The sequence below is a fragment of the Astyanax mexicanus genome, chromosome 16 (assembly GCF_023375975.1).
Source record: "Astyanax mexicanus isolate ESR-SI-001 chromosome 16, AstMex3_surface, whole genome shotgun sequence".
NCBI classification, from domain to species: Eukaryota; Metazoa; Chordata; class Actinopteri; order Characiformes; family Acestrorhamphidae; genus Astyanax; species Astyanax mexicanus.
Window position 1 is genome coordinate 19,548,680 of NC_064423.1, and position 27,436 is coordinate 19,576,115.

At 36.6% G+C, this 27,436-nt stretch overlaps 3 protein-coding genes across 4 annotated transcripts; 2 read left to right on the forward strand and 1 right to left on the reverse strand.

Annotated features, from left to right (window-relative positions):
* On the reverse strand, positions 1–2,324 carry smim7 (small integral membrane protein 7). The gene is made up of 5 exons (XM_007233134.3): positions 2,220–2,324; positions 1,962–2,003; positions 1,813–1,871; positions 563–653; positions 1–467 (listed from the first exon to the last, which is right to left on the reverse strand). The coding sequence occupies exons 1-5, from the start codon at positions 2,243–2,245 to the stop codon at positions 452–454; spliced, it is 234 nt and encodes a 77-aa protein (XP_007233196.1). The 5' UTR covers positions 2,246–2,324; the 3' UTR covers positions 1–451.
* Positions 2,325–4,692: 2,368 nt separating this feature from the next.
* Positions 4,693–11,397, forward strand: tmem38a (transmembrane protein 38A). 2 transcript variants are annotated; one of them, XM_049465870.1, is made up of 6 exons: positions 4,693–4,716; positions 7,436–7,592; positions 7,877–8,061; positions 9,135–9,222; positions 9,427–9,544; positions 10,630–11,397. In XM_049465870.1, exons 2-6 carry the CDS (start codon positions 7,486–7,488, stop codon positions 10,843–10,845), a joined length of 714 nt encoding a protein of 237 aa, XP_049321827.1. In that variant the 5' UTR covers positions 4,693–4,716; positions 7,436–7,485; the 3' UTR covers positions 10,846–11,397. The 2 variants fall into 2 exon arrangements, with proteins under 2 accessions (XP_049321827.1, XP_007233197.2); XM_007233135.3 differs by having other exon boundaries at positions 4,697–5,002.
* A 5,864-nt stretch (positions 11,398–17,261) lies between these two features.
* Positions 17,262–27,436, forward strand: LOC103025571 (cartilage oligomeric matrix protein). The gene is made up of 19 exons (XM_022669728.2): positions 17,262–17,368; positions 19,170–19,243; positions 19,351–19,402; positions 20,556–20,716; positions 21,472–21,609; positions 21,743–21,817; positions 22,488–22,640; positions 22,758–22,862; positions 22,951–23,058; positions 23,277–23,436; positions 23,540–23,658; positions 23,743–23,795; positions 23,884–24,077; positions 24,369–24,547; positions 24,645–24,693; positions 24,801–24,997; positions 25,884–26,056; positions 26,150–26,289; positions 27,123–27,436. The coding sequence occupies exons 1-19, from the start codon at positions 17,293–17,295 to the stop codon at positions 27,173–27,175; spliced, it is 2,259 nt and encodes a 752-aa protein (XP_022525449.1). The 5' UTR covers positions 17,262–17,292; the 3' UTR covers positions 27,176–27,436.

The window sequence follows — 27,436 nt, forward strand, 5'->3', positions numbered from 1 at the left end:
TATTAAAAAAACATTTTAATAAAAGAATTAATATAATTTACATATTCAGCTTGCAACAACCTCCACTGAGAAAACAGGCAAAAACATAGAGAAAAAACCCAAGTTTGCCAAAAGTTAATGAATTATTACCCAAAAATGTACATTATTGCACTGCTGAATTAATCCATATAGAACAAAGTGTGAGCCTTATATTCACAAAAAATTTCATATCTGCCTGCGTACATGAACACATACACTGCCATTCAAATTCAGGAGAGATGTCAGTCTGATACTGAAAAAGACAATATTGACCTGTCAGACTGTGGCTTACTTTTTTTGAAAGTGAACAAAACTTAAAAACTACTGGAAACACAAGTTTTATGTTTAAGTTTTAAGTTTAAACCAACGCCATAATATCCAAGAAGAAAAGTGCAGAGGATTGTCTTGGTTTCCAGTCTGGTAATGTTGTGGGTTATGATCCAAATAACCTGAAACAAATGAAAAGAAAATTACAAATATATAGTAAACATAAGATATAAACAACATTTTCTGTTGATCTGTTCACTCCAATATGGATACTCACAAGATCATGCAGAACATTATGAAGATGTTCCACAAAGCTATGAATATGCGAAAGTACCGCAGACTCAGTAAGAACTCTCTGATGTTATCACCTGTGTATGAGAAGCGGAAAAGTTACATTCAAGTAAGGCCTTGGAGATTCCTAGCCAGCTCACACATTTATTTTGTTCCATTTAATAATAGGTCAGTTAAACAGTGTTCTACAGATTTCTATGACCTGGCTATGGTGTGAAGAATGTCACAATACATGTATGGGCTGCAGTGAGATCACTAATGATTTTACTACAAGCAGAGGTGGGTAGTGTAAAATCGAAAGTTTTAACACACCTCTTCTCATTCAAGGTGTTTACTTGCTTTTTGCAATTTTTTACATTGTAAATGTCAAATTGAAGACATTGAAGCTATACAGGAAAACACAGGGAGTTTTTGTAATCAAAAAGTTTTATAAGAATATATTTGTTACTTTTGATTCTCCTAAGTAACCACATTTAGCTTTGAGGATAGATTTGCACTCTTTTGGAATTTTCTTAGTGATTTAATGAGTTAGTGTCACCTACAATAGTTTTCTCTGAATCTTGAAGGAGTTCCTTTGTGGATTGTGGAGGACAAACACATTCGTTGTTTACTGCATAATTTAATGTCTCCCCTAATTGTTTTCCTTTGTTTACTATTAGTCTACAATTAAGAAAATACAATAATTTGTGTCCTAACTTTTGTGTGTGTTTATATAAATAAATAAACTTAAATATACGTTTATTTGATTTTACCAAATTGAAAGCCTCTGGAATGTAATCAAAAGGAAGATGGATGATCACAAACCATCCAACCAAGCTAAACTGCTTGAATGTTTGCCCCAGGAGTGGCATAAAGTTATCCAAAAAGCAGCATGTAAGACTGGAGGAGAACATGCCAAGATGCATGAAAATTGTTAATAAAATCCAGGGTTATTCCACCAAATATTAATTTCTGAACTCTTAAAACTTTATGAATATGAACTTGTTTACTTTGCATTATTTGAGGTCTGAAAGTTCTGCATCATTTTTGTTATTTCAGCCATTTCTCATTTTCTGCAAATAAATGAGCTAAATGTATATTTTTTTTATTTGGAAGACTTTGGGAGAAATGTTGTAAAGCAGTTTATAGAACAAAACAACAATGTTTTTTTTACTCAAACATATACCTATAAATACCAAAATCAAAGAAACTGATTCAGAAACTGAAGTGGTCTCTTATTTTTTTCCAGAGCTTTACCTGTACTTGATCCACCGGTTTCATCTCCGAACCCGTGAGACTGCGACTCTTTCTTTTTCCTGCCAGTGAAGATAAAACATTAAATAAAACTGAAAACAAAAACAGTAGTAATTAAGTCAGTTATGGTGTTAATCGTGATTTCTACTCACAGTTTAAAGTTTAAAACCGCTCCAGCGTTCATCAGCAGAGTGCTGCAGGGAAACCAACACAAACACAGTGACGTGGAAGCGCTGCTGATCAGCTAGCCTGCTAAACTAGCCAGCTAACTACACTAGCCTGCTATCCGGTTTATACTAAACACAGCCAATCACACACTGCTACATAACATAACAATAACAGGAATAAACGGATTCACTTCTAATACACAATAAAACATATATCAATTTCATTAAGAAGAGAAAAATTACCCAAATATCAGCAGATCTCCGATCATTTTGCCACACAGCTGTGTCTCCTTCGCGCGTCATGTACATATATCGGGGCGGAAGAACACTGAAACTCACTGCCGCCCCTGCTGGACCTCACAGACTTTACACAGCAAAAAAAAAAAAAAACAAGCACGAAAGGACACTAGTATGAAGGACACATCTTTATATATACTAGTGCATCTAAAAAATAGAATAACATTGAAAAGTTACTTTATTTTAATAATTCAGTTCAAAATATAAAACTCATATATTATATAGATATATTACACACATAGTGATCTATTTTAAATGTTTATTTTTTTTGTTAATGATTATGGCTTATCTCAGAAGTTTTGAATATTATATAAGATCAGTTGGTACTTTTGGCAGTTTGGGCCGTGTACCAAGTCCTGCTGGAAAATGAAACCTACATCTCCATTAAAAGTTGTCAGCAGAGCAAAGCATGATGTGCTGTAAAATCTCCTGGTAGACACTCTACTGGCTTTGGACTTGATATAACAAAGTGTATCAACACCAGCAGATGACATGTCTCTCCAAACCATCACTGATTGTGAAAACTTCACACTAGACCTCAAACAGCTTGGACTGTGTGTCTCTCCACTCTTCCTCCAGACTCTGGTCCCTTGATTTCCAAATGAAACATACAATTTACTGATGGTCAGTGATGGCTTAGAGAGCCATGTCATCTGCTGGTGTTGATCCACTGTGTTTTTTCAAGTCTAAAGTCAGTGCAGTGTTTTCCTGGAAAACTTACAGCACTTCATGCTTCCCTCTGCTGACAACTTTTATGGAGATGTGGATTTCATTTTCCAGCAGGACTTGGCACACTGCTCACACTGCCAAAAGTACCAATTGGTCTTATTTATATATTTACATAATATTTATATGGTTGCTTTTACCTAAAGGTTTAGTCTTGTACTCTGCTGTCTTGCATGCACATTGCTGTGTGTCACTGTCCTATCTCTCGTGGAGGGCCAGTTGTCACAGGGCGGGACTAATATGTGTGCACAGCCGGACTGGCTAAAAACACAAGTAGAGAGTAAGACAGAGGGTGTGTTGCTTCATTCTCTGCTGAGAATTTCTTTACTCCACTACGTCTTAACATAGAAATTTGTTGTTTGCTGCTATATTAATGTTTAAATTGTTAGATAAGGCACCTTTAAACCCCATCTCTGTCATTTTCCGCAACCCCATCAAGTCATTTTGAAAAGGAAAGTAAGACCCTAATGACTGTTTTAAAAGGAACCCAGAAAAAAATATAGTTAATGACCAGTGTTTTATTCTTTTGGTAACTTCATGGTTTTGGATGGCCTACACTGCAAAACACAAAATCTTAGAAAGTGAAATTATCTAATTTCAAAGCAATAAATCTTATTTTTTCCATGAAAATATTTTTTGTCTTACTAAGCATGTGTAAGATGCTTACACTAAGTAAGTGTAAGATTATTTTGCTTATTTCAAGAATAATGACCTTAATCAATTTTACTTAAAGCCTCATTTTAAGAAATATGAACAAAAAATTGCTTACACCATTGGCTTTTTTTTGCCATAATATATAATTGTGTTTCAATTTGTATATATTTGGTCTAGTTTCTGCCAATAGTTTTTTTGCAGTAAAAGCTGGCCTTTGATAGTCAAGGTGGTTATAAAGTTGGTCATTCAGACTTTTTTTGTTTGGCCAGGCAGTGATTGTATATTATGTCAAATGAGTTAGCCTGCTAGCCATCTGTCTAATCTTTAATAGTGTGACAATATTCGAATACCCTGTTTATATTTGAACTATGCTATTTATGGGATCATCTACTATACCACTAGATCGTCTAGAACCACTTTAGTTTCTGAATCAGTTTCTCTGATTTTGCTATTTAGAGGTATATGTTTGTGTAAAATGAACATTGTTGTTTTGATCTAGAAACTATGGACACCATTGCTCCCAATTCCAAATAAAAATATTGTCATTTAGAGCATTTATTTGCAGAAAATGAGAAATGGTCAAATTAACAAAAAATATGCAGATCTTTCAAACCTCAAATAATGCAAAGAAAACAAGTTCATACTCATAAAATTTTCATTTCATTCAAGAGTTCAGTAATCAATATCTTGGCATGTTCTCCACCACCAGTCTTACACACTGATTTTGGATAACTTCATGCCACTCCTGGTGCAAATATTTAAGCAGTTCAGCTTGGTTTGATGGCTTGTGATCATCCATCTTCCTCTTGATTATATTCCATAGTTTTTTTTTATTTGGTAAAATCAAAAAAGAAACTCATACATTTTAAAGTGTTTTTTTCCCAGAGCTGTATAAGCATTCTTTTTTATTTAGAGTCTCACAGGTTGCCGCTGATGGCAGCATTAGCTCTCTCTGCAGGTTGTCCAAGAGGAGGCGCTGCGCTTCTGTGCGCAGCTCCGGGGGGGGTGTGGTGTGCTCGCTGTTATCCTGAAGCAGTGCGTTCAGCTGTGCGGTGTGGATGAGGTAGGTGCTGCTGTGTATTAATAGGAGGGTTTATGTGTCCAGAGTTGCTTTACTCGAGGAGACGGACACGGGGGGCTTGAGGCGAGCCGCCTCAGTCTGACACTGCACACACTCAGCTTTCTGTTCATGTGCTAGTACAGCACTGTCACCAGCAGCACAACCATGGAGGTGTTGGATATCCTAAATTTGGGCGAAATTGCCCAGTATTTTTCAAAAATGGCCATGTTTCCAGTTTTTGATGTCGCCTATTACATCGTATCCATACTGTACCTCAAGTATGAACCAGGTATGTAAGGAGCTGCATGTATGTCTTATTTATTGCCTCATTACTTAGAGAGATGTGTGTGACAGGTAGAGACTATGTATTTGGGGCGGGATGCTCAGGAGGGATATTTTGAGACTGTGTTATTGTTCTAATTCATTCTCTGTGGGGTATTTACTGTGTGTTCTGATATTGGGCTATTTGAGACTATAGCAAAAAAGCAAAACTGTTTACTGGATCTGTTTAAATCAAGTAAAGGTATTTACATTAATTATATGCAATGATATCATGATATTATGGGCTATTTTTCTTTCATTTTTTTTCTTTTTTTTAAGTTAAACATTTCAGGCCACTCTCCGAGCCCCCTACTCGAAATCTGATAGAGTGAGGAGGGCACATAGCAGAGGGCAATAAATAGACTCGCCCTAAATAGACAACAGCAAGAGCGCCTCCACTGTAGCCTATTAAAACCACTGTAGGTGGGTGACGCATTAAAAATGAGAGTAGCCAGCAGAAATGCTATTTAGCACCTATAGCAAGTGTCTATATGATAATGGCACCGAGTAATAATACACACTCTTAGAGTGGTATCGATGAACGAGTGACCTAAATTAAATTAAAAGACTTTAAAAGGTTTAGAGCCCATGACTGACATGATTCTTATTCCCTTATGTGGCTGTGAAGTTCAGACAAATGTAGACTATACTGTTATATTAGTAGCACCTGTCTCTAGGGTGGTACACCCCACTTGTCACTTGTGTGGTTGTCCCCTCAAGGATTTGTCTTCAGTATTTTGAGTAAAGAGACATATTTGTACCATTGTATACTTTGCAGCTGTTTTGCCCTGTGCCACTTTAAAGTGCTCTTGAGGGAGCATTTGCAGTGCAAAAATATACCTGCACAGTAAAATGTGACCCAATCTAATGAATTAACAACATAAAAAGCCAAATATTGATTTCTGAGCTCTTAAAACTTAATGAATATAAACTTGTTTACTTTGCATTTTTTAAGGTCTGAAAGCTCTGCAACTTTTTTGTTAGTTCAGACATTTTTTATTTTCTGCAAATAAATGCTCTAAATGACAATATTTTTATTTGGAATTTGGGAGAAATGTTGTCAGTAGTTTATTTAATAAAACAACAATGTTATTATTACTTAAACATATACCTATAAATAGCAAAAACAGAGAAACTGATTCAGAACCTGAAGTGGTCTCTTAATTTTTCCAGAGCTGTATAAATAAACTACTAAAACAGCCCTGCCCTACAAGCACATTTACATACAATAGAGCCCTGCACAATAACAATAAAGTTACTAAACTGTTTTTGAACATGGCAGTCAATACAAAAATGCAACCAATCAAACCAGGAGTCATTTACATGTTTCGCAAGTAAATATACAGCTTGCTTGTTTGTAAGCAATAAAAAAGATTAGAAAATGGACATGAAGATAAACGTTGTTGTTTTGGTACATAATCCCATGAAAATATTCTAAACAACATCTCTCAGAGAAAAAATAAAATACTAGAAAATTATTGGTAGTTTATGTTTTGCTTAGAATGCTGTTTTAGAGTTCACATAAGTTATTTGTTATACTGATTTTTATAAGTGGTAAGTAATTTCTCTAATGAATTTAAGAATAAGCAAGTTTACTTTACTTAAAAATCAAAATCCCTATCTGGGAAACTGCCTCTTCAGGACACATTTTAAATAAAGATAATTTTTTTTTAAATGTTTGCACTCAGAGATGCTCCTTTTAATGTCCATGGTCTATGTGACAGTTGCTCTCACATTCCTTGCCCCACTTGACAAGTCTCATGAATGAGCGTCGACATTTTGGGCGTGTTGGAGGTCAAAGATCGAAGGGAGACTGCCAGCTGCTACGAATGAGGGTAGCATTTATTTTTAGTCAACATTTGATAGGATCGCTTGTCCGTCAAAATGTCCAGCAAATGTCCCCTCCTGCTCAGGCCACACCTGTTCCGTAAGATCTCTTCATCCATGGAGCTTTAAAGAATGGACAGGCCTCCAAGGTCTTAAGTTACACTTGATATTTGCCATTTGCCTTAATAATTGCCTAAAAAAAACACTTAGTTGAATTTGGCAGGATCTGTTTTGATCAGCTGTTGGTGAGCAGTATTGATGATGCAGACAGTTACAATTACTTTGGCCTGTTTTGTACATATATACATATTGTTGGGCGCCATATTTTCTTATTATGTTTCAAAAGACACAATATTATGTAGATTTCTATGATAATGGTAAGGTGTAATTGTGTAGTGATGATTTGGTAGTCTTAATAGATGTACACGTCTATCAGTACAAATGCTGATATAAGAACAGGACATCAAGTAAACACATAAAATTTCCTACAAACATAAGTACCATCTGCCTGCTACACTGTGTCATTTTGCATGATATTATAAACTCAGTGTATAAGAGTGTGTGTTCTCTGCAGGCTCAGTGGAGGTGTCCCGCAAAAGCCCTGTAGCCTCCTGGCTCTGTGCAATGCTCTACTGCTTCGGGAGCTACATCCTCGCAGACATCATGCTCGGACACTCCCCCATCGACTATTTCCATAATAACAGCCACATCCTCCTGGCTTCAGCTGTTTGGTAAGACTCACAGGCTTCTGCACTGAACAGACTGGTTTTCATAAGAATTTACATAACCAGTATTTGCCAGGTGTAGGTATGTTTGTATTGGATATAAAAAACAATGAACTCCAAACCAATACATTTATAAGAGAAAAAATATCTCTCTTAATGTATTTCTTAATTTAACCACAGAATGTGTTTTTATAGTAACTTAACAAGATAATGCTGAAAGTCTACGAAAGTATGTAAATGTAGTCATTGTAAATGATCTTTATAGTTTCTCTTGTTTTATCTTTCTCTAGGTATCTCATCTTTTTCTGTCCCTTTAACTTGTTCTACAAATGTGTCGCGTTCCTGCCCATTAAGCTGGTGCTGGTGGCCATGAAAGAGGTGGTCCGCACTCGCAAAATTGCTGCTGGAGTTCACCATGCTCACCACGCCTATCACCATGGCTGGTTCATCATGGTTATTACTGGCTATGTCAAGGGTAAGTAGGTACTTTCAGGACAGGGCTGCATCATGTCTTCATGCACAGCGAGGGTATATGTGTAAACGTATAACTCTTCATACAGTAGAATTAAAATGAAAATGATTACAAATGGAAAAGCATTTTCTTTAAAAATCAGTTGACATGTTCACTTTACTGACAAAATGAATTTACAGATTGACTTTTGTGGCTTCTGACACTCTGTAACATACCTTTTTTATCTAACTAAAGACAAAATCAGAATATCAGTGGACATTTTTGTGGTAAAGCTCACAATATTATAGAACAGCTATAGCACTAAAGGTCACAAAAAATGCTTTGTAGTGGAAAGATAGGGACACAATATTGGGAATTGGTTTAAATGTAAAGGCTAATTCGATCTGATCTTTTTATGTATAAAACTTAATTATGCTTTTTATTGTTTGCAATAATAAAATTACTTCTGACCATGTGTATGCAGAAACATGTAAGTGCAGGGAAACTAACTAAAAGTTGGTTGGAATTTCCCATTATTTTCAGCCCAGAATAATATCTAAAAGCTGTGTGTAAACACAATTGATGAAGATTAGTCTTCTAGTGTGTACAAGTGGTTGCATTGAGATTTAGTGCTACTGCTGAAAAAATAAAGACGCTGACATAGACTAAATTAATTTGTTATGCTGACGTGCATAGCTGCCAAGTGGACTATGAAAAGTTTGACAGTATTTAGGTTTGAAGATGGCTATCAACCCCTATTTTAATTGTGTGACATGTTTTTGTCCATTTCCAAAGTATGGCATACAAACTTAATTGATTTTTTTCTTTACTTTAGCACAGCATTAGCACTCTGTACTGGGTGCACACATGCATTTGTTACTTGTTCTTTGCAGGTTACCTTAACATTTCTAGTGGATTCAGTGCCAGAACCTCAAGCCAAGATCATCCAGAGACAGCACAGACAGTACTACTTTAGGCACTCTATAAAAGTTCTGATGATCTTAGCACAAGACAGTGTGCAGTGTTGTGCAGGTCAGTGGCTGCTGAGGCATATGAGCTGTTCTCACCTAACTCTTTTCCTTTTAATGTCCTTGTAGGGTCAGGAGTAGCTCTCATGTCAAATTTCGAGCAACTGCTGCGTGGCGTGTGGAGGCCAGAGACCAATGAAATTCTCAGTATGTCATTGTAAGTGCTCATTCCTCAGTTCTGTGGACATTATGTCATTTCCAACTCTGCACTCTAAAGTTTTTAATATGATAACTTTAAAATATCATTTTATTTAAGACATAATATGTATGCTGTTTAAAGTCTCTACTGACTCAAAACACACTACAAAGCATTATTTTAAAGTTGGTGATTTTAATAGTCCCATGCTGTGTTTCATCCCAGCCCTACCAAAGCCAGTCTGTACGGAGCCATTCTGTTTACACTCCAGGAGTCCCACTGGCTTCCTGTGTCAAAGAGCACCCTCATCTGCATCTTCACTCTGTTCATGGCTACTTCCAAGGTACAGTATCTCCTCTTTATGATTCCTGTTGTTTGCAGGTTATATTTTTCTTTTGCTGTTTCATATACATACTAAATTAACCAACAGAAAGTTTCAAAAGCAAACCCATATACCTAGCATTTTAATAATTCACTGGTTCAAACTGGTTTGTAAAATGTCCTAGCTTCTAGCCTTTAGAACAGTCGTCTCCAAACCTTCTTCTCCTGGAAAGTTCCCATTCCACAGTCTTTGCTTCCAACCCTAATTCACCCCACTAATTGACCCAACTAATTACTGCCTTTAGAAGACCTTAATTGGGTTAGATTTGGGTTGTAGGAAGACTGCTATCCAGTAGGAGGTACAGAAAAATGTACATGTAGAAGTAAATCTAGAACTAGAGAACTTTTATAAACTAAACCTTTGAACCATTTAATGCTTTTTCTAACAGCTACCTCACCAAAAGTGATTACACAAAATGTAAGAATTTGGCCTAAAACTTATTTTTAAAACCAGTTCATGGCCGGTTAATGTATTTTAAACACAGGTTGTTTGAACTGTTGATTTAACTAAATAGTACTAGCTTTGTAATACAACAGAACTAGAATATAACCATCTTCATATACATTTTAAAATAAAAAAGAATGTTTTATAGCCACTTACCTCTACATAATTATAGCTATAAAATGAATGCGATACATAAATTACATAATTTTGGCAATATGATTTTATGTAGTGTTTATTTTGAGCTAACAGAAGTGTCCAATTTTGTTTACCTAAACTGAGCAACTTAACTGAACACAGCAACACATAGATGCATTTGAAAAAAATCCATCCATTTTCCATTCTGTACACATCTGATGGGTGAACTCCAATACATTTTTTAGGTTCCAGAATGTGCCATTATTTTATGATATCCACCCACCCAGTGGGTACAATCAACATCGCACCCTATTCAATAAGTGGAACAAGGTCAAACATCCAAAGAAGGGTGTTCTGAGATTTTAATACAGTAGTACGATCACAAAACAATTTTTCGTTTGTCAGATACAAGGTTTTTCTATGCTGGCCATGCTATTTACTGGATTACATTTTAAACTCTTTTGTAGGTGATAATGACCGCTCGCCACTCTCACGGATCTCCCTTTGCTCTGATTGAGTCCTGGGTGTGCCACCTGCTGTTTGGCTCTCCTCTTGGTGGCGAAGATCATCATGACCATCATCACACCGCCCCCGCAGCTGCCGCTGCCCCTGCATCTCCAGCCAAAACCAAGGAGGAACTGAGCGAAGCCACACGCAAGAGGAAGTCCAAGAAAGCAGAGTAGACACACAACTTCTTTTTAAAAGGAAACCAAACAAACAAAAAATTCATCTAACCAGCTACTGGTGTCTCAAGTCCCCTCTCAGGCCATTTTTGATACAGAGGTTTTTCATTTGTCTGCAGAAAAGGGGAGGCGGAGTCTCAGGAGTCTGATGGTAACCAATGCAAGTTTCTTAATGGTGCTTAAAGTGACAGATACTACATAGGGACTCTGTAAATAGCTCACCAACACTTCCCACTCTTCCTGTTAATATGCAGTAAGTGTATGTCTCTATTTATTATGTACATTGCTTTTCATCTGTGGAACTCCATTCTCCTGTCACCAGAAGTGTGTGGTGATCTACAGTATGGACATTAAATCACTGGATTAATAAGCCCAATGATTGGTGAATCTGCCCTAGCCCATTTAGATGCAGAAAAGCACATTTCAGGCAGCAAGGGAAATCAGAAGGAACCGCCAAAGTTAGGACCTAAATTTGACTATACTTGGCTGCTTTTTATGTCATATTGCATTTGACAATACAGTATTTTCAAAAATAAATCTATTTTCCAATCAGATGTGTTGTAGTTTCTTTTATCGAGTACTTGCTGATGTCCTGCTGCAAGAAACTCTAGACTCGAGGTCCATGCTCCTGATTTATTTAGCTCATTCTTAATGTAACTTAAAGAGGATGGTACCTATTAAAATATTTGATCCAATATGTCCAGGGTCATATGTTAAACCACATTAATTATGTATGACTTATATTTGTATTGGTATAAATATACTTACATGAATACTTAAACAAATACCTTGATTTTGATACTGTTTCCTAAGACAATACCTTTATTAAAATTTTAAAATTCTGGACAATTCTTTGATCTTAAAACAAAGCATAATGGTTAAATAAATGGTTAATTGTAGAGAAACTGTCTGACTTTTTTTTTTACAGTGGTGGTGATAGAAACTATGGGGTTCCTCAAAGTTAAAAATAACAATTTTATTTATCATTTCAAGTGATACATTCATTATTATTGGGGGTAACCAGTGTCAGATATAAAGAATTTTGTTTTTGTGTGTGGGAACTTCTTTATCTTACTGTATTGTGGGTGCATAACCGCTTTGTGCTTTAAAAAAGGGTTTTCAAACTCTTCAGACATCTGGATCCCATCACCACCACTGAACAATGACTTCTAGAATGCTCAGAACTTAGACAAACAATCACCAGAATAGATTTAAAATGAGCTTAATCAAATTTTAATATCTGGTTCTGCCAATATGCAGTGATAACACTAATCCATTTGACTAACTTAACTCATTTTTGTGAAACCTCTTGTTATAGAATTAAAGTATTAAAAATATTCCTGGTTGATCATATTTCATACAACATTAAACATCCCAATTCAATGTGTTTTTTGCGTGCTGTATTATGTAGACCTTTATAATCATACACACTGAACAGAAAAATAGGATTTAAAAGTTTTCTTTGATTTTCCATTCATTAATATCCTGTCGGGAGAGGGGAGGTAAGCTAAATGGACTGCTGAGCAGTAAAGCCTGTCAAGGTGCACCTCAAAACTCCAAGGGCCTATCAACTCGAATGGAACCAACATCTGTGGTTTCAATCACTGGCAACCTGAAAAAGCGCAGCACAAACACACCAGTACAAACATGCTGCATGTGTTATCCTCATGTGCTGAAGATATTCCAGTTTGAAGACAAATCCAAAGACAGAATAAACTTATATACTGGCAGTTAAAAAACAGCTCACATGCTTTCACACAAATCACAACAAATCAAAAGAATTCAACAGACAAACAAGAGTGTAGATCTGCTTCACACATTGTAAACTTAAAAGGTTTAGTTTCTTAGAATAAACATATGCAAATATGCTTTTAGCATATGCTTCAAATACTGAAACATGTTGGAGGTAATGGAATTCCATATAATATATAATATTGTAATATTTGTAATATACATGAAAACTATACAGTAAATTGCCATTTATCAAATTTCCATATGAGAAGATTGGGCAACTTATTTAGTTTAGTGTTTAAGCACATACCAGAAAAACACGGAATTCACATAAAAATGGTGAAAGAAAATAAAAGAAATATGAATATAATACTGTATCTATATGTATAATTGTGGAACTGTGGCCTGCGGCCTCGTGCCTATGAGCGCAGCACAGCAGTGCCATTATTATACATTATAGCACACCCTCTAGTTTATTATTGCTTAAATGTAAACACAGATTGGCTGCACAGCTAAGATGGATTTCATTTTCAGGCAGTTGCTGTTGTTATATGGTTGCTGTGGTGTTGCTAAGTGCTCGCCAGGTGGGTTGATAAGTGTCTGAGAGGTATTTAATATCGTATCTCAGGTGGTTGCTATGCTGTTGCAAAGCAATTGCTTTACTGGTTGCTGTAAGTTTGCAGAGTATTGTTATGTCACTGGTATAGTGATTGTTAAGGTGGTATTAAGTGGTTAATATGGTGTACATATTATGCAGGTATCCCAGGTGGTTACCATGCTGTTGCAAAGTGATTAATAGGTGGTTACCAAATTTATGATATCCCAAGGGTTTTTTCTTTAAAGTTTCTGAGTAATTGCTAGCTGTTTGCTGTGGTGTTGATAAGGGGGCATGAGTGGCTACAGTGCTCTGATGTTGTTTAGTGGTTGATATGGTGTACCTATGGTATCCTAGGTGGTTGTTTTGGTGCGTCAAGTAAATTCTCAGGTGTTGCCAAGTGGTTGCTGTTGTACCCTAGGCAGATGGTTGGTTATTAAAGGTTGCCAAATCAGGCATTTTTTATGTAGATATGTAGTGAAAACTTGTCAGAAAATGTAGATAAAACACTCCTTTGCAATCTGCAACAATATAAGAAGTAATTGTTCAAGATATTTGTTAATGTAGTATTGGGCAATAGAGCATGACAAAGGCTAAATAAGCATTAATAAAGTGTCTAGTGCAGTTAATATGTGTACTGGGGAATACATTAATGGGGAATAATGATTAAAATGCAGAATTGTACAGTCTTATTAATGCAGGGACAAAGCGTTCCTTCCTGCAGCAGAACAGGAACATTCTGCTACTCAGTGTACTTATCTGTCCATGCTGTGTTTTATACAGTGGGTGATAGTGGGGTTTTTATGATAATTGGCATCTTCTCCGCTGTGTCAAATGTAGCCCCAAGAACTGAGCCGGCATTTCTAATAATCTAGCTTACTCTGTCAGCGCCCTTTTCTGTAATACTGTTTTTCCAACACACAACATTGTCAAACACAGCACTTGAACCCCTTTAATGGACCTCAGCCTTAAGTGCCTTTACATGCCAACTTGTCACACAGATAAACAACAATGTTAAACACATCAGAGTTCTTCACACCCTGGATAGTATGGTATACTGCTTGGCATCAGCAGCCAGACTCTAAAAGAGAGCACAATTGGGTGGTTAGATGGCCCTCTCTTCCCACATCATTCCCAAGGTGATGTCAGTCAATACATTGGTTTTCCAAACTAGTGAGAAAATGGGATAAAATTAAATTAGAAATAAATTGATAAAAAATGGGAAATCCACAACAAGCTCCTTTGCCTTACTAGCATTTATTTGTATATGGTTATACAGACACTAGTCACAAAGTTGCACACCCCACGATCACAGGATCACCCAAGAATGGTTGTAGGTCAATGAGTAAACTGTAAGGGGTCCAACATCCCACCCCTGAGGTTACTGAGGTGACCCAGAACAGGCCTCTCCAGTTACTTCATGAAATGTGGTTGTCAGTTCGGTAGTTATTCAGTTCCTTGGGGACATTGTCTTTGGAACTGGGACAATGTAGGAGGTCTTCCAAAGCAATGGAACCCTTAGCAGTCTTAGGCTCTGGTTATACATGTACTAAAATGTTCCACACACCATCAGTGCTCACTGTTTTTCTTGCATTTAGTTGATACAGCTCTCTTCTCATCTCGTCAGCTGCAATATGGATGTCTGGATAAGGAGGAGAATGTTGAGAAACAAGGGTATGGTCACTGTTTTGTTATTAGTTTGGTGAATGGCCCAGAATCAAGCCTGTTCAAGAAAGTATTCAGCTCATCTGCCAGCTCATCCACAGCCTGCAGTTTATAGACACATTCATTCTTTAATTATTTTCATGACACTTACCTTTCGTTGCACCATTAAGATTCATTCATTTTCCGCCTATATTCTCTCACTCTTTAAAGGTAACAACACTATTGCTGAACAAACTGTGAGAAAACCATTGCTGAATTTTACAAAAAAAAATGGATTGAACTCATATATAGCACCTTCAGCTCTGTGTGTATCCTTTAAATGTAATCCCTGTTACACACCCTTGATATTTCTTTACAATTTTTGTATTATAATAAAGTAAAATTGTGTTTTTTTTTCAGTAGTTTGTTCACTGGGTACCTAGGTTGCCAAGCTCTGCTGGGCCAATCTTGGGGCCATGGGCAAGGCTATTAATCCTCCCTTCTCCCTGGGTGCTGCAGCAGAGGCTACTTCCCACTGTCCACTTTGTGTGTGTGTGCTCACTAGTTTGTGTGTGTGTGTGTATGTTCACTGCATGGATGAGTTTAACAGCAGAAGTCAAATTCCATCTGTGTCCAACACAAATTGAGATTGTGTCTTCAATCATTTACATAACTCTGCATAATTTCTGATCTTTGAGAGTTAATCTACACACTGTAACCAATGAGATTACAGTGTAGTTTATGTTATTACTTAGCTATTAATCCTACACTGAAAAAAAAAGTAAAATGTACGTAAAAAAAAGTTTTGCAACTTTCTGCATTTGCTTTTTTCAAAGTAAATTTAATTTCAGATCAATTTAAGTAACTTTAACTTGGTTTCAATAATTACCTGTTACATAAAGTAAATAAGTGAACTTCAGTAAATCCTTTCTTTTAGTAAACTTTACTTAATTTATTTTTGCTGAATCAATCCCTTCTTTTAGTAACGTTTACTTAATTTCTGAATGCAATATTACCTAATTACAATTAATTCATTAATACAATATTTCTCAAATAATTTATGATACATAATGTATTTTAATTCATGAAATTTAAATATTATTAGTTAAAACACACATATTACACTGTCTCAACACATGGATGGCATGAAATACATTCTAGTATACTAAAAAGTGTTTTAACAAAAAATATTTGAATTTTTATATGTTGTATGTTATATGTTTATATGTATCATAAATTAAATAAATAAATTAAGTAAAGTTTACTAAAAGGATTGACTGAAGTTCAGTTCACTTATTTACTGTATGTAACATTTAAATCTTGAAACCGAAATTAAATTTAAATTTAAATTTATTTAAAAAGCAATTCAGAAAGTTGCAAAACTTTTTTAAAGTAAATTTTACTCGTCAATTTTTTCAGTGTAATACAACTGGCCTTGCTCTCTCTGGGCGGGTAGATGGCGCTCTCTCCCCACATCACTCCAAAGGGTGATGTTGATCAGCACAAGGCGTCTGTGAGCTGATGTATCGGAACCGAGTCGCTGTGCTTTCCTCTCAGTGTGCTGTGATGCTACTAAGAAATGCTGCAGCAGCAGCAGTTTGAAAAGAGGCGATGGCTGACTTCACATGTATCAGAGGAGGCATGTGCTAGTCTTTGCCCTCCCGGTGTTGGGGCATCACTAGTGATAGGGAAGAAAATGGGACAAAAATAGAAAAAAAATGATAGAAAAATGAACTGAAGTGTGGACTATCGGATTAAGTACTAAACAAAATTACAGATTAAACTTTATAGATTTCAATCATTCATACTGCATTTATACATACATGCAGAACATTTTTGGAGATCATCTGGCACATCACCTGGAGTACATGTGACAAACACAGTGTGAAAACCACTGATCTATATTAACTGCTTCCCACACATTCTTTACTGGGATTGGATTTTATTTTCTTCTCCACGCATTTCCCAACACAGACCCACAAGTTCTCAATAGAGTTGTGAAATAACCAAAGTTTGGGTGAGGGCCCAAAGTTCTTCCTCCAACATCAAAGAAATTTCTGCTTTCTTTACTTTCTGTGTGCCATAAAGGTGTTTTCTACCTGAAATCCCTCTACCCAATCCATCACCTTATAATCAGTGTGGCATCTCACACTGTCTTGTTGGCAATTTTACTTCCTCAGCAAAAAGGAAAATGCTAAGCACAAGTGTATGACATCTAAACATCTAAACTAATCTTTACAACTTCTAGTGAACAGTATATTGTCAACATCAGGGCAAGTACTTATCAAATATCTTAACTTCCTTAGCTGTGCTTCATCTGGAACTGGAGCAAAGCAGTGAAACTTTGGCTCTCCACAGTAAGAAAGAGTCAAATTCTTGCCATTGGTGATGTCAGAGGTCCAGAGATATAAAAGCAGAGTAGTGGGCTGGAAGAATTGCACAGTAAACCAGGCATCCTAGAGGACAGCATTGCAAAAATGCCCTGGATTGTGTTATTATTTGGATTTCTTAATCTGGGTGTAACTATAGTGTCCGGGCAAGCAGCTTCAAGAGGTAAGATGCATTTACAGAGATAATTCTCTATATTCTCTGATCTGAACGGAACAGAATGAGAAAAAGTGGAGTAAATATGTTGGTAGTGCAGATTAAAAGTATAAGATTGATCACTGTATAGCATTTGAGAGTATAAAAATAATAATAAAACATAATTTTTGTTTAGATCCATATGATTATTCTTTGGTAAATATAATCTAAAATACTGTTCAGAGCATTCAAATTCAAATCTGATTGTAGTTTTATTTTTTTACATTATAAATCATACATGGCTCAACTTGTTGTTTGCTTTGATGACTGCCAGATTAAAGAACACAATAAGATACAAATTAAGATATACATATAAAATATAATAATAAAGAAAATATGTCAAATAGCGTAAGAAAGATACGTGGCTAAGAGGAAAGAGAAAGTTACTAAAAAATATATATATATATATTTACACTAAATGTACAAAATAAAAGAAGAAAGAATATAATAGTGTGCAATGTAGGGGCGAGCACACATTGTATTTCTTGTTTTTCTTTTTAAAATATCATTCAATGCTTCTGTGAATTTTGCTTAGCAAAATATTGTTGTAAAAAAGACAATTTTCAAAATTTCTATTTAACATAAAGCTAGTAATGTACACTTAATTCCAAAACCCGTTTTTCAGAGCAAGTCTTTCTGTGATCACTGAGGCTGTGGTTTGTATATTTTGTGGTTTGTGAATCATATTGCCAGTATTGTTCTTCATTAGGGCCACCTCACTCTTCACCCTATCAAAAGACAGATCAAATATCTGTGTGTGATTTAGCCCTGTTGATGATTATTACATATGGGGCAGTCCATGTTCTCCAATCTCCTGAGATTTTACCGGGAATGCATGGTAAAAACACGGATGCTGGTAATGGAAGGACCACATTTACATTCCTTTGTGCACCAAAAAAAGGGAGGCAAAACAACCCCTGGGGGGGGAGCAACCTTCCGCACACATGCTGCCCCAAGATGTTCTGATCTGAGATCAGCTTTCTAGTGAAAGGGGGTGAAGGAGAGTGGAAGTGGAAGTGGAATTGAGGTTCAACTGCTGCCCTTTTGCCCTATGTGCACTGGGGATTCAATCCCAAAGCAGGATTAATTAAATAACCAGGTAAATTAGGCCAAACATCATGCCCTTCCAAAAGCGACGGAAGTTGTAGTCCTATTACATAAAAGCATTATTTACTACTTAAAACTGAAAATATTAATTGACGAAATTTATTTTTTGTGCATTTAACCTGCATATATGTATCCTGCTACAGTCTTCATAAATCAAGACCAGAATAATAATCTTCAGGTTCTTCTCTCACTGCTTTTCTAATTATGGGCTTGGATGATCCTGCATGCTTCAGCAACTTCTGTGCAGTGTTAAACAGTGGGGAACACTGAGACAAACTGTAATTATTACAAACACACAACTAACGACTGAGCAGAACAGGTAAGAACAGTAGAACAGTAGCAGTTAAGCTGAAACCTGATGCCAGATTGTTCTAAAGATGTGTAGGAATGACATGTAAAGCTGCTTGTAAATTCCAAGTGCAGTCGCTACTGCTACTTTCAAACAGCAAACAATCATCCATCAAAGAGCGCTGACACGGGCCTTGTGGTAAACTCATTACAACATGAGTTAAAGCCAGCATATGCTATACACACAGCCTTATAGATCTCTCACGTTAACCGTGCAATGCATAATACGGCTCTAATTATAAAACCATTAATGATTTCTAAAGGTGACTTGCTGTTGTTTTTCAAATACAATCTGAATGCTATCTGCTTTCCACAGATGGAGAGATAATAAAACAGATAAAGGGCACAAACCAGGCCCTGGCAGAAATCAAGGAACTCCTGAAACAACAGGTAAAGAAAGAAGCAAGACCATAGGCTATTATTAAAGCCATATTTCCATGTCGATAACTCTGCATTGCTAATTACTATTCATGCTTTGTATATATTTCCTCATGCAGATAGAAGAAATTGTGTTCCTAAAGAACACAGTAATGGAGTGTGAGGCCTGCGGTGAGTAATTTGGATGTTCACACACCTGGTGGGAGCTTTTATAGAGTAGCAACCGCCTGTAATGCAGCACTGAGTAAACACAGAGGTTAATGGTTAAGCTTTTCCACGTGAGCATTGCAACACTGAGAAACCTCCCCTTTTTTTCAATTTAATAATTGAAATAGAACAGAGGATTTTACAAATACTCATTAATGACATTTTGCTACCAGAATGTTTCTTTTTAAATAATGTAATAGAAATAGTATAAAGTATTACAAAAAATCACTGGTAAAAATTTGCCAAAAGCATTATATATATTCAATTTATAAACAAAATATTACTTTTGCTTTTGGCCCATTGTAGCATTACAGGTACTTTTCAAGTTGACAGTGCCACCAGGCTATTGATAAATTTCATTTATAACTCCAGGTGCTAACCTCAAACCTTACACATTATAGTTAATAAAAATGTCAATGTGAAATATACTCAATTTCACAATAACAAATTTGAATCAGTATGCTGTTTAAGTATTCATAGCTTTTTTTTTTAAATAATGAAATTAGACGTTTCTTACTGTTTTCCATGTTTTGTATTTTTAGCACTGGTTAGCACTATTTTATGCAAGTTTATAACTTATAAGCTTATAACTAAGAAGTAACCAGAACAGAGTTGACCAGAACAATTTCGACAGACATAAAGAATAAATTTAAATTAATATAATAACATATTCTACAGAAAACAGATATTCTATGTAACGGTTTGAGTATTGAGAACGAAAAAACAATTCTCTAAGTAATTTCATGTAAATATAATTTAAATGTATGAATGAATTAGGAGATTAATTAACTGTGGTGGTAAACATTTAGTTAATAGTTAGATTTTAAAGTATATGTCAAACATTATTAATAGAGGAAAAGTAACATAATAAGTATTATTATTCAGTACTGACAGAATTTTCAAAACTATTTCAATAGTATTCAATTGAAAAACAATTTTAGATGACCTAAATAAATAAATGAATGAATGAATAAATAGAATGATCAGAAAAAAAAAATAGGAATGCATAATGTTTTTTTATTATGCATCATTAATGACATGTTCACAGGTAGAATGGAGAATCATACTGCACTGTGTTGTGTCTTAATGGTATGTTGTTTAACGTTTCGTCCTGTAGGAATGCGTTCAGACGTTGTGGAACCAAAACCGAAGCCGTCCTGTGTTCCAAATCCCTGCCACCCAGGTGTGGAGTGTATTGAGACAGCCAATGGAATCAAATGTGGGTCATGTCCAGAGGGCACCGTGGGCAACGGCACCCACTGCACAGACATAGATGAGGTGGGGCAAAGAGGAAGACGATTTCTTGAAAAGCTAATAGAAATGTATCTCCAACTCCAGCTGTTTATTTTAGGGTAAAAAAAAATACAGGAAATTCTCCAGCTTCTTAACATGGTCTGTAGAATAATCAGAAACAATGTTGATTGTTCCTGTCTTTTAATCTGTGACTAAGATTTAACATTTATAAGATGAACTGGAAAATGAATTTAACTAAAAGTAAGTTGAAAGGTTACTGAACAACAGACAGAAAGTACCAGATGTCACCAGTCATAATAATTACCACTTAATGACTTCTATGATATATTCTTAGTACAGATGTGAAAGATGTGGAATGTAAAACACCCAAAAACATCAGAAATAGAATGTACCATCAATCTGGAACTTACTATCAGGCCTTTTTTTAAACTTTGGTAATTCATGTTGCCTTGCCATGAACATGCTGGCCAGTGTTTGACCTCAAGGACCTCATGCACAAGGTAACACCTTACAACTTATACAGTGTGATCAGTTGTACTGCTATCCTTTCAATTTTTGCATGTAAGTATTAAAGGCACAACTAGAAACAAAAACAAAAACAAAGCCAGAGTGGTCATTTGGAAAAAAAAACCCTGTGGCACCAGAGGAAAAGCTGATATAGCTAATCAACGCTAAATGAAACAAATAAATTAATAAATAATGTTACCTTACTAGATATGCCCCAGCAACATACAGCCAGTTATACACTTTATTTGACCCTTGTTTTTTTTTGCTTCTAGTGTACCATACAACCATGTCACATGGGTGTGAGATGTATCAACACCTCTCCTGGTTTCCGCTGTGGTCTTTGTCCCGCTGGCTATACAGGTCCTCAGGTACAAGGAGTCGGACTCGCCTACGCTAAAGCCAACAAACAGGTTGCTACTCTCAGATCTTCATTCATATCTTGACATTCAGAAAGTTGGACATCAATGTGTCAGCCTTAGAATGAGTCACAAACCATTGCCGGAAACATAACACCTTCTTTTTCTATCTTGTCATGCCTCAAAGGTTTGTAAAGACATAAACGAGTGTGAAACCTCAAACGGAGGCTGTGTTGTAAACTCCATCTGTCAGAACACCCCGGTGAGTATTTTTATATTGAATAACAGACACAGATTATAAAAAACTGAATGAAGTACATATCTGTTTTATCATACCTCACTTCTAACTCTTACTCTCACTATTTGTCCAAATGTTTGTGGCCACTCCTTTTAATAAATGCATTCAGCTGCTTTAAGCTGCAGCCTTGGCAGACTGACAATGGTGTGCAAATGCATGCACACAGCTTTTCTTGTTCCTTTAGAGAAGTATTTCAAAAAGAATAGGACCGCGGAGCATGTATAAACATGAACGATTGGCAGCATGCCTAATGCCAAGCATTGGCTAGATAGAAAATATGCCTCTGGCTTTTGGAATGAGTTTGATGGGGGCCTGTGGGTAAGGTGTAAGGTGAGTTTGGGTGGTAATCAACCAATATCCTGACCTCACCAATCCTTTTGTAACTGAATGCAAACAAATTCCTCACAGCAGTGCTCCAAAATCCAGTAGAAGGCCTTCCTTGGACAGTAGAGACAGTTACTCCAATAAAAGCAGGATAAACTTTTGAATACCCTTTACTTCTGAAAACAATGAATGAGCAGATGTTCCGTTGCTTTTGAATTTTTTGAGGATTAGACTTCCTCAACCAACCCATCATTCTGCAAAGAGAATTAAAATGTTAAAATATGCTTATGTGTCCATCTGTTTTTGACAGGGATCTTTTCGCTGTGGCCCCTGTAAGCCAGGCTATGTTGGAGATCAGACCCGGGGATGTAAACCTGAGAGGGCTTGTGGAAATGGCCAGCCCAATCCCTGCCATCCCAGTGCTGAGTGTATCATCCACAGGGATGGCAATATAGAATGTGCTGTAAGGAGCCTGTTACAAACTCTGCATGACAAAAAACACTACTGATTGTATTGCAAGTGCATGTTGTGCAAATCGATTTGTCCAAATTAAGCAAAATTAATCTGTCTCTGTAATTAGTGTGCAGTTGGATGGGCTGGAAATGGCTATGTTTGTGGACCAGACACAGATATCGATGGCTTCCCGGATGAGAAACTACAATGTCCTGAAAGAAACTGTGCTAAGGTATGAAAATGTTATTCAACTGATATTTTAAACTAAAATCTACAGGCGCTAACCAAACTCAAGCTTCTTACTAACACTGTTTTTGCAGGACAACTGTCTTACTGTACCAAATTCTGGCCAAGAAGACGCTGACAGAGATGCCATTGGAGATGCATGTGATGATGACGCAGATGGAGATGGAATTCTAAATATTGAGGTGAGTTAATCAACTCCAATTCAAGATGTGCCTAAAGATGTATATTGCCTCATATGGGCCAAGCAAGTAAGCAGCAAGCTAACTGGCTCTTTTTATTGAAGGGCAGGACTTTATTTTAAACAGCCACTGGGTTAAGCATTACAAGAACTACCAATAATACCATTGGTCTCCTTAATTGTTGATATACCTCAATTACATACTACTGTTTGCCTCTTTAGGACAACTGCGTACTTGTCCCAAATGTGAACCAGAAAAATGCAGACCAGGATGACTATGGAGATGCTTGTGACAACTGCCGGCTGGCTAAAAATAATGACCAAAAAGACACAGACCTCGATGGAAAGGGTGATGCATGCGATGATGATATCGATGGTGATGGTATGTCTGATAATGACGAGGATCTTTTTCTAGGCAATCCAATTTGTAAACAAGCTTTGGTCCATGGGATTTCTGCTCTTGAGGCATCTGCTCTGTTCTTTAGGGATTAAAAATGACAAAGACAACTGCAAGAAGGTTCCCAATGTAGACCAGATTGATCGAGATGGTGACAATGTTGGGGATGCGTGCGACAGTTGCCCTTATGTTCGCAATCCTGACCAGGTTCTGTATTTTTCTTCAGACCATTCTGAAAACGCTTTAGTTCTTAATAAGACAAGCTCACAATCCTTTCTTTCACTCTTACAGCTGGACATGGATAACGATTTGATTGGTGATCCATGCGACACCAACAAGGATAGGTATCACATTCTCTTAGCACTATGAACTTATTATGGGCTTGTTCCTAATACATGTGCATGTCTAAATGCTAATTTTCTTTGTCTGCAGTGATGGAGATGGTCATCAGGACTCAAGAGACAATTGTCCTGCAGTCATCAACAGCTCTCAACTGGATACAGACAAAGACGGCAAGGGGGATGAATGTGACGATGATGATGACAATGACGGCATCCCTGATCTTCTTCCTCCAGGGCCAGATAATTGTAGGCTCGTCCCCAATCCACTACAGGAAGACTTGGACGGTCAGTATCTCATGATTTCTAATCACAATTACAAAAACCCTTGGCTTGCAATCATTGGTTTTGCCATCCAGTGCCAACCAAAGGAGAAATGGTTCCTCTTAAGGTTTCTTCCTCCGAATCCTCTGGCTTGATCTGTCAGGCATAGATCTCTAAACTTATGTAATACCTCTGAAAAAAAAGCTGCTGTTCTCAAAAATGTTATCCGCTTAGCAACTAACCACTTGACAAGGCTATTAAAATTCCTTTACTTGGCTTATACACATTGTTTTTTCCTCCAAATGTGAACTGCAGGGGATGGGATTGGAAATGCCTGTGAAAGGGACTTTGACAATGACACAATTATTGACACAATTGATGTGTGCCCTGAGAATGCCGAGGTCACCCTTACTGACTTCAGAGCTTACCAGACTGTGGTGTTGGATCCAGAGGGAGATGCACAGATAGATCCAAACTGGGAGGTGCTGAATCAGGTCAGATAAGTCTTGGGTTTTGAAAATGGTAAATAAAAAAAAAACTAAAGGATGAGCCTCATAACACAAGCATTATGTGTTTTTTGTTTTCAAACAGGGAAAAGAAATCGTTCAAACTATGAACAGTGACCCTGGACTGGCTGTTGGTAAGTGTCTACCATGACTTACCACAACTTGTTCCATAATATAACTCATTATTTGTGGTGACAATTAGTTGTATAACCTACAAATCTTGCTTTGTAATTCCCTTTAGGTTACACAGCTTTCAACGGAGTGGACTTTGAAGGGACGTTTCATGTAAATACAGTAACGGATGACGACTACGCTGGCTTTATCTTTGGGTATCAGGACAGCTCCAGTTTTTATGTGGTAATGTGGAAACAGGTTGAGCAGATCTATTGGCAGGCTAATCCTTTCCGAGCCGTGGCTGAACCAGGGATCCAACTCAAGGTGATTTACGCATCAAACTCCACAATGTCTTGCTTGCCACTGATTATAATACAACTGACAGAGAGACTGCATATGTTTTTTTCTCCTCTATGGGACAGTTTTGCTATAGATTTGTTCCTAATCATGATATAGTGGTCTTGGAATACATACTATAATTTTGAATGGAGATTTTATTTAATCGGAAGGAAAGAATAGTCTATGATTAGGCTATGATAAGGGAAACCAACTCTATCTATAATCTATATATGTATATGTATATATATGTACAAATGTTTTTTGTTACTTGCTTCTCCAGAGTTGTTCTTCTGCCTTGCACTAGATCTTGCTAAGGATGATAAACTAAACATCCTAGAGGTATTGGCTGAAGCTACAGAACTCTAGAGCAGCCAGTTCCTTTGCTCCAATCCCTGCTGCAGGTCTTTATATCCCCCTATCGGTAGGATGACACTGAGCATGGTGACATTAGACCCATGCGCAGCTGCCCTACAGCATCCTTTTTTTATTGTTAATACATTTCTATGGTGATTAAACCATAGAGCGATTAGACAAATACTAAACCATTTGTCATCATACCTAATTCCAGGCATGCACTGGAGTTGTACAATGCCCCTTAACATTAGAGCAACAAAACTGTGTTCTTTGTAATGATCCATTACAAGGAGATCCATCCAATACTTTTGGTGAGTTAGGTAGTTGGCATGACCATGGACCAAAATCAAGTAGAAAGTCTTCCTTGGCGAGTAAACATAGTTAAAATAGTGTACAAAAGTGTAAGTCCCAATACCTCTATCCATAAAGTGTACATTTTACATGTATATAGTCTTTATTCTTTAGTTTGTAATTTGTCGACTGAATCTGTTTTTTCACACTGATTCTCTATTGGTAGGCTGTAAAATCAGACACAGGGCCTGGAGAGAACCTGCGGAACTCACTTTGGCACACAGGTGACACCCCGAACCAGGTGAAGCTGCTGTGGAAAGATCCAAGAAATGTAGGCTGGAAGGACAAGACATCTTACCGCTGGTTCCTGCAGCACAGACCTCATGATGGGTACATCAGGTACAGCAGCAGTGAACAGTGCTCCAACCACAAAGCTGAATGTTTAATGGCACGTCACTATGGGTCTTCATCTAATCTTCATTATTTGGACAGGGTTCGTTTCTATGAGGGTCCACAGATGGTTGCAGATACAGGAATTATAATTGACACAACCATGAGAGGCGGCAGACTAGGAGTATTCTGCTTTTCGCAGGAGAACATCATCTGGGCCAACCTACGCTACAGATGCAATGGTAAGTCTAATTGTTGGATTTGTTCTAATTGCAAATATACATCTCTAAAAAAAAATATAAAGACCACAAGAGACCATGATGAGTTTCTTTGATTTTACCAAATTAAAAACCTTTGGAATACAATCAAGAGGAAGATGGATGATCACAAGCCATCAAACCAAGCTGAACTGCTTGAATTTTTGCACCAGGAGTGGCATGAAGTTATCCAAAAGCAGTGTGTAAGACTGGTGGAGGAGAACATGCCAAGATACATGAAAACTGTGATTAAAAAACAGGGCTATTCTACCAAATATTGATTTCCGAACTCTTAAAACTTTATGAATATGAACTTTTTTTCTTTGCATTATTTGAGGTCTGAAAGCTTTGCATCTTTTTATTATTTCAGTAATTTAAATACTTAAAATTACTATTTTTATTTGGAATGTTGTCCGTAGTTTACAGAATAAAACAACAATGTTTATTTTACTCAAACATATATCTATAAATAAAAAATCAGAGAAACTGATTCAGAAATTGAAGTGGTCTCTTACTTTTTTCAGAGGTGTAGATGAATATTTCTAAAATGATTAATATACATAGAATAAGTTGCTTAGTATAAAACACTCATATACATAAATATATACATTACACAGTTGGTTTCCTGGACAGGGATTAGTGCTAGTCCTGGACTATACAGCATTGTAAATGGTGATTCCCTATTAAAAAAGATACATAGTCTATGACTAGTCTTAATCCCTGTCTGAGAAACCAACACATACAGTTTGTGTGCATAATCTGTTTTGAGTATAACTGTCCTCAACAACTGTAACTAATGACCATGTCTGTGTCTCCAGATACCCTTCCAGAGGACTTCGACACATACAGAGCCCAGCAAATCAGGCTTTAAATTTAACATCAGGCACAGTCCCAAAGTCATTCTGCCCATACCTTCGCAATGACTTCTCTAGATCACATTAACAATCTGTAAATAGCTGAAAGATGGTGATCACATTATACAAAAGCTGTACAAAAATAAGAGCGCATATGCCTTATGTGTATACTTTATTCATGTTCTTTACCTCTAGAGACTTCAAAATGAAGACGGATGCTGATAGTTTATTATATTTTGGTAAGGTGTCAAAATAAAAGTCATCATTAACTGTAAAAA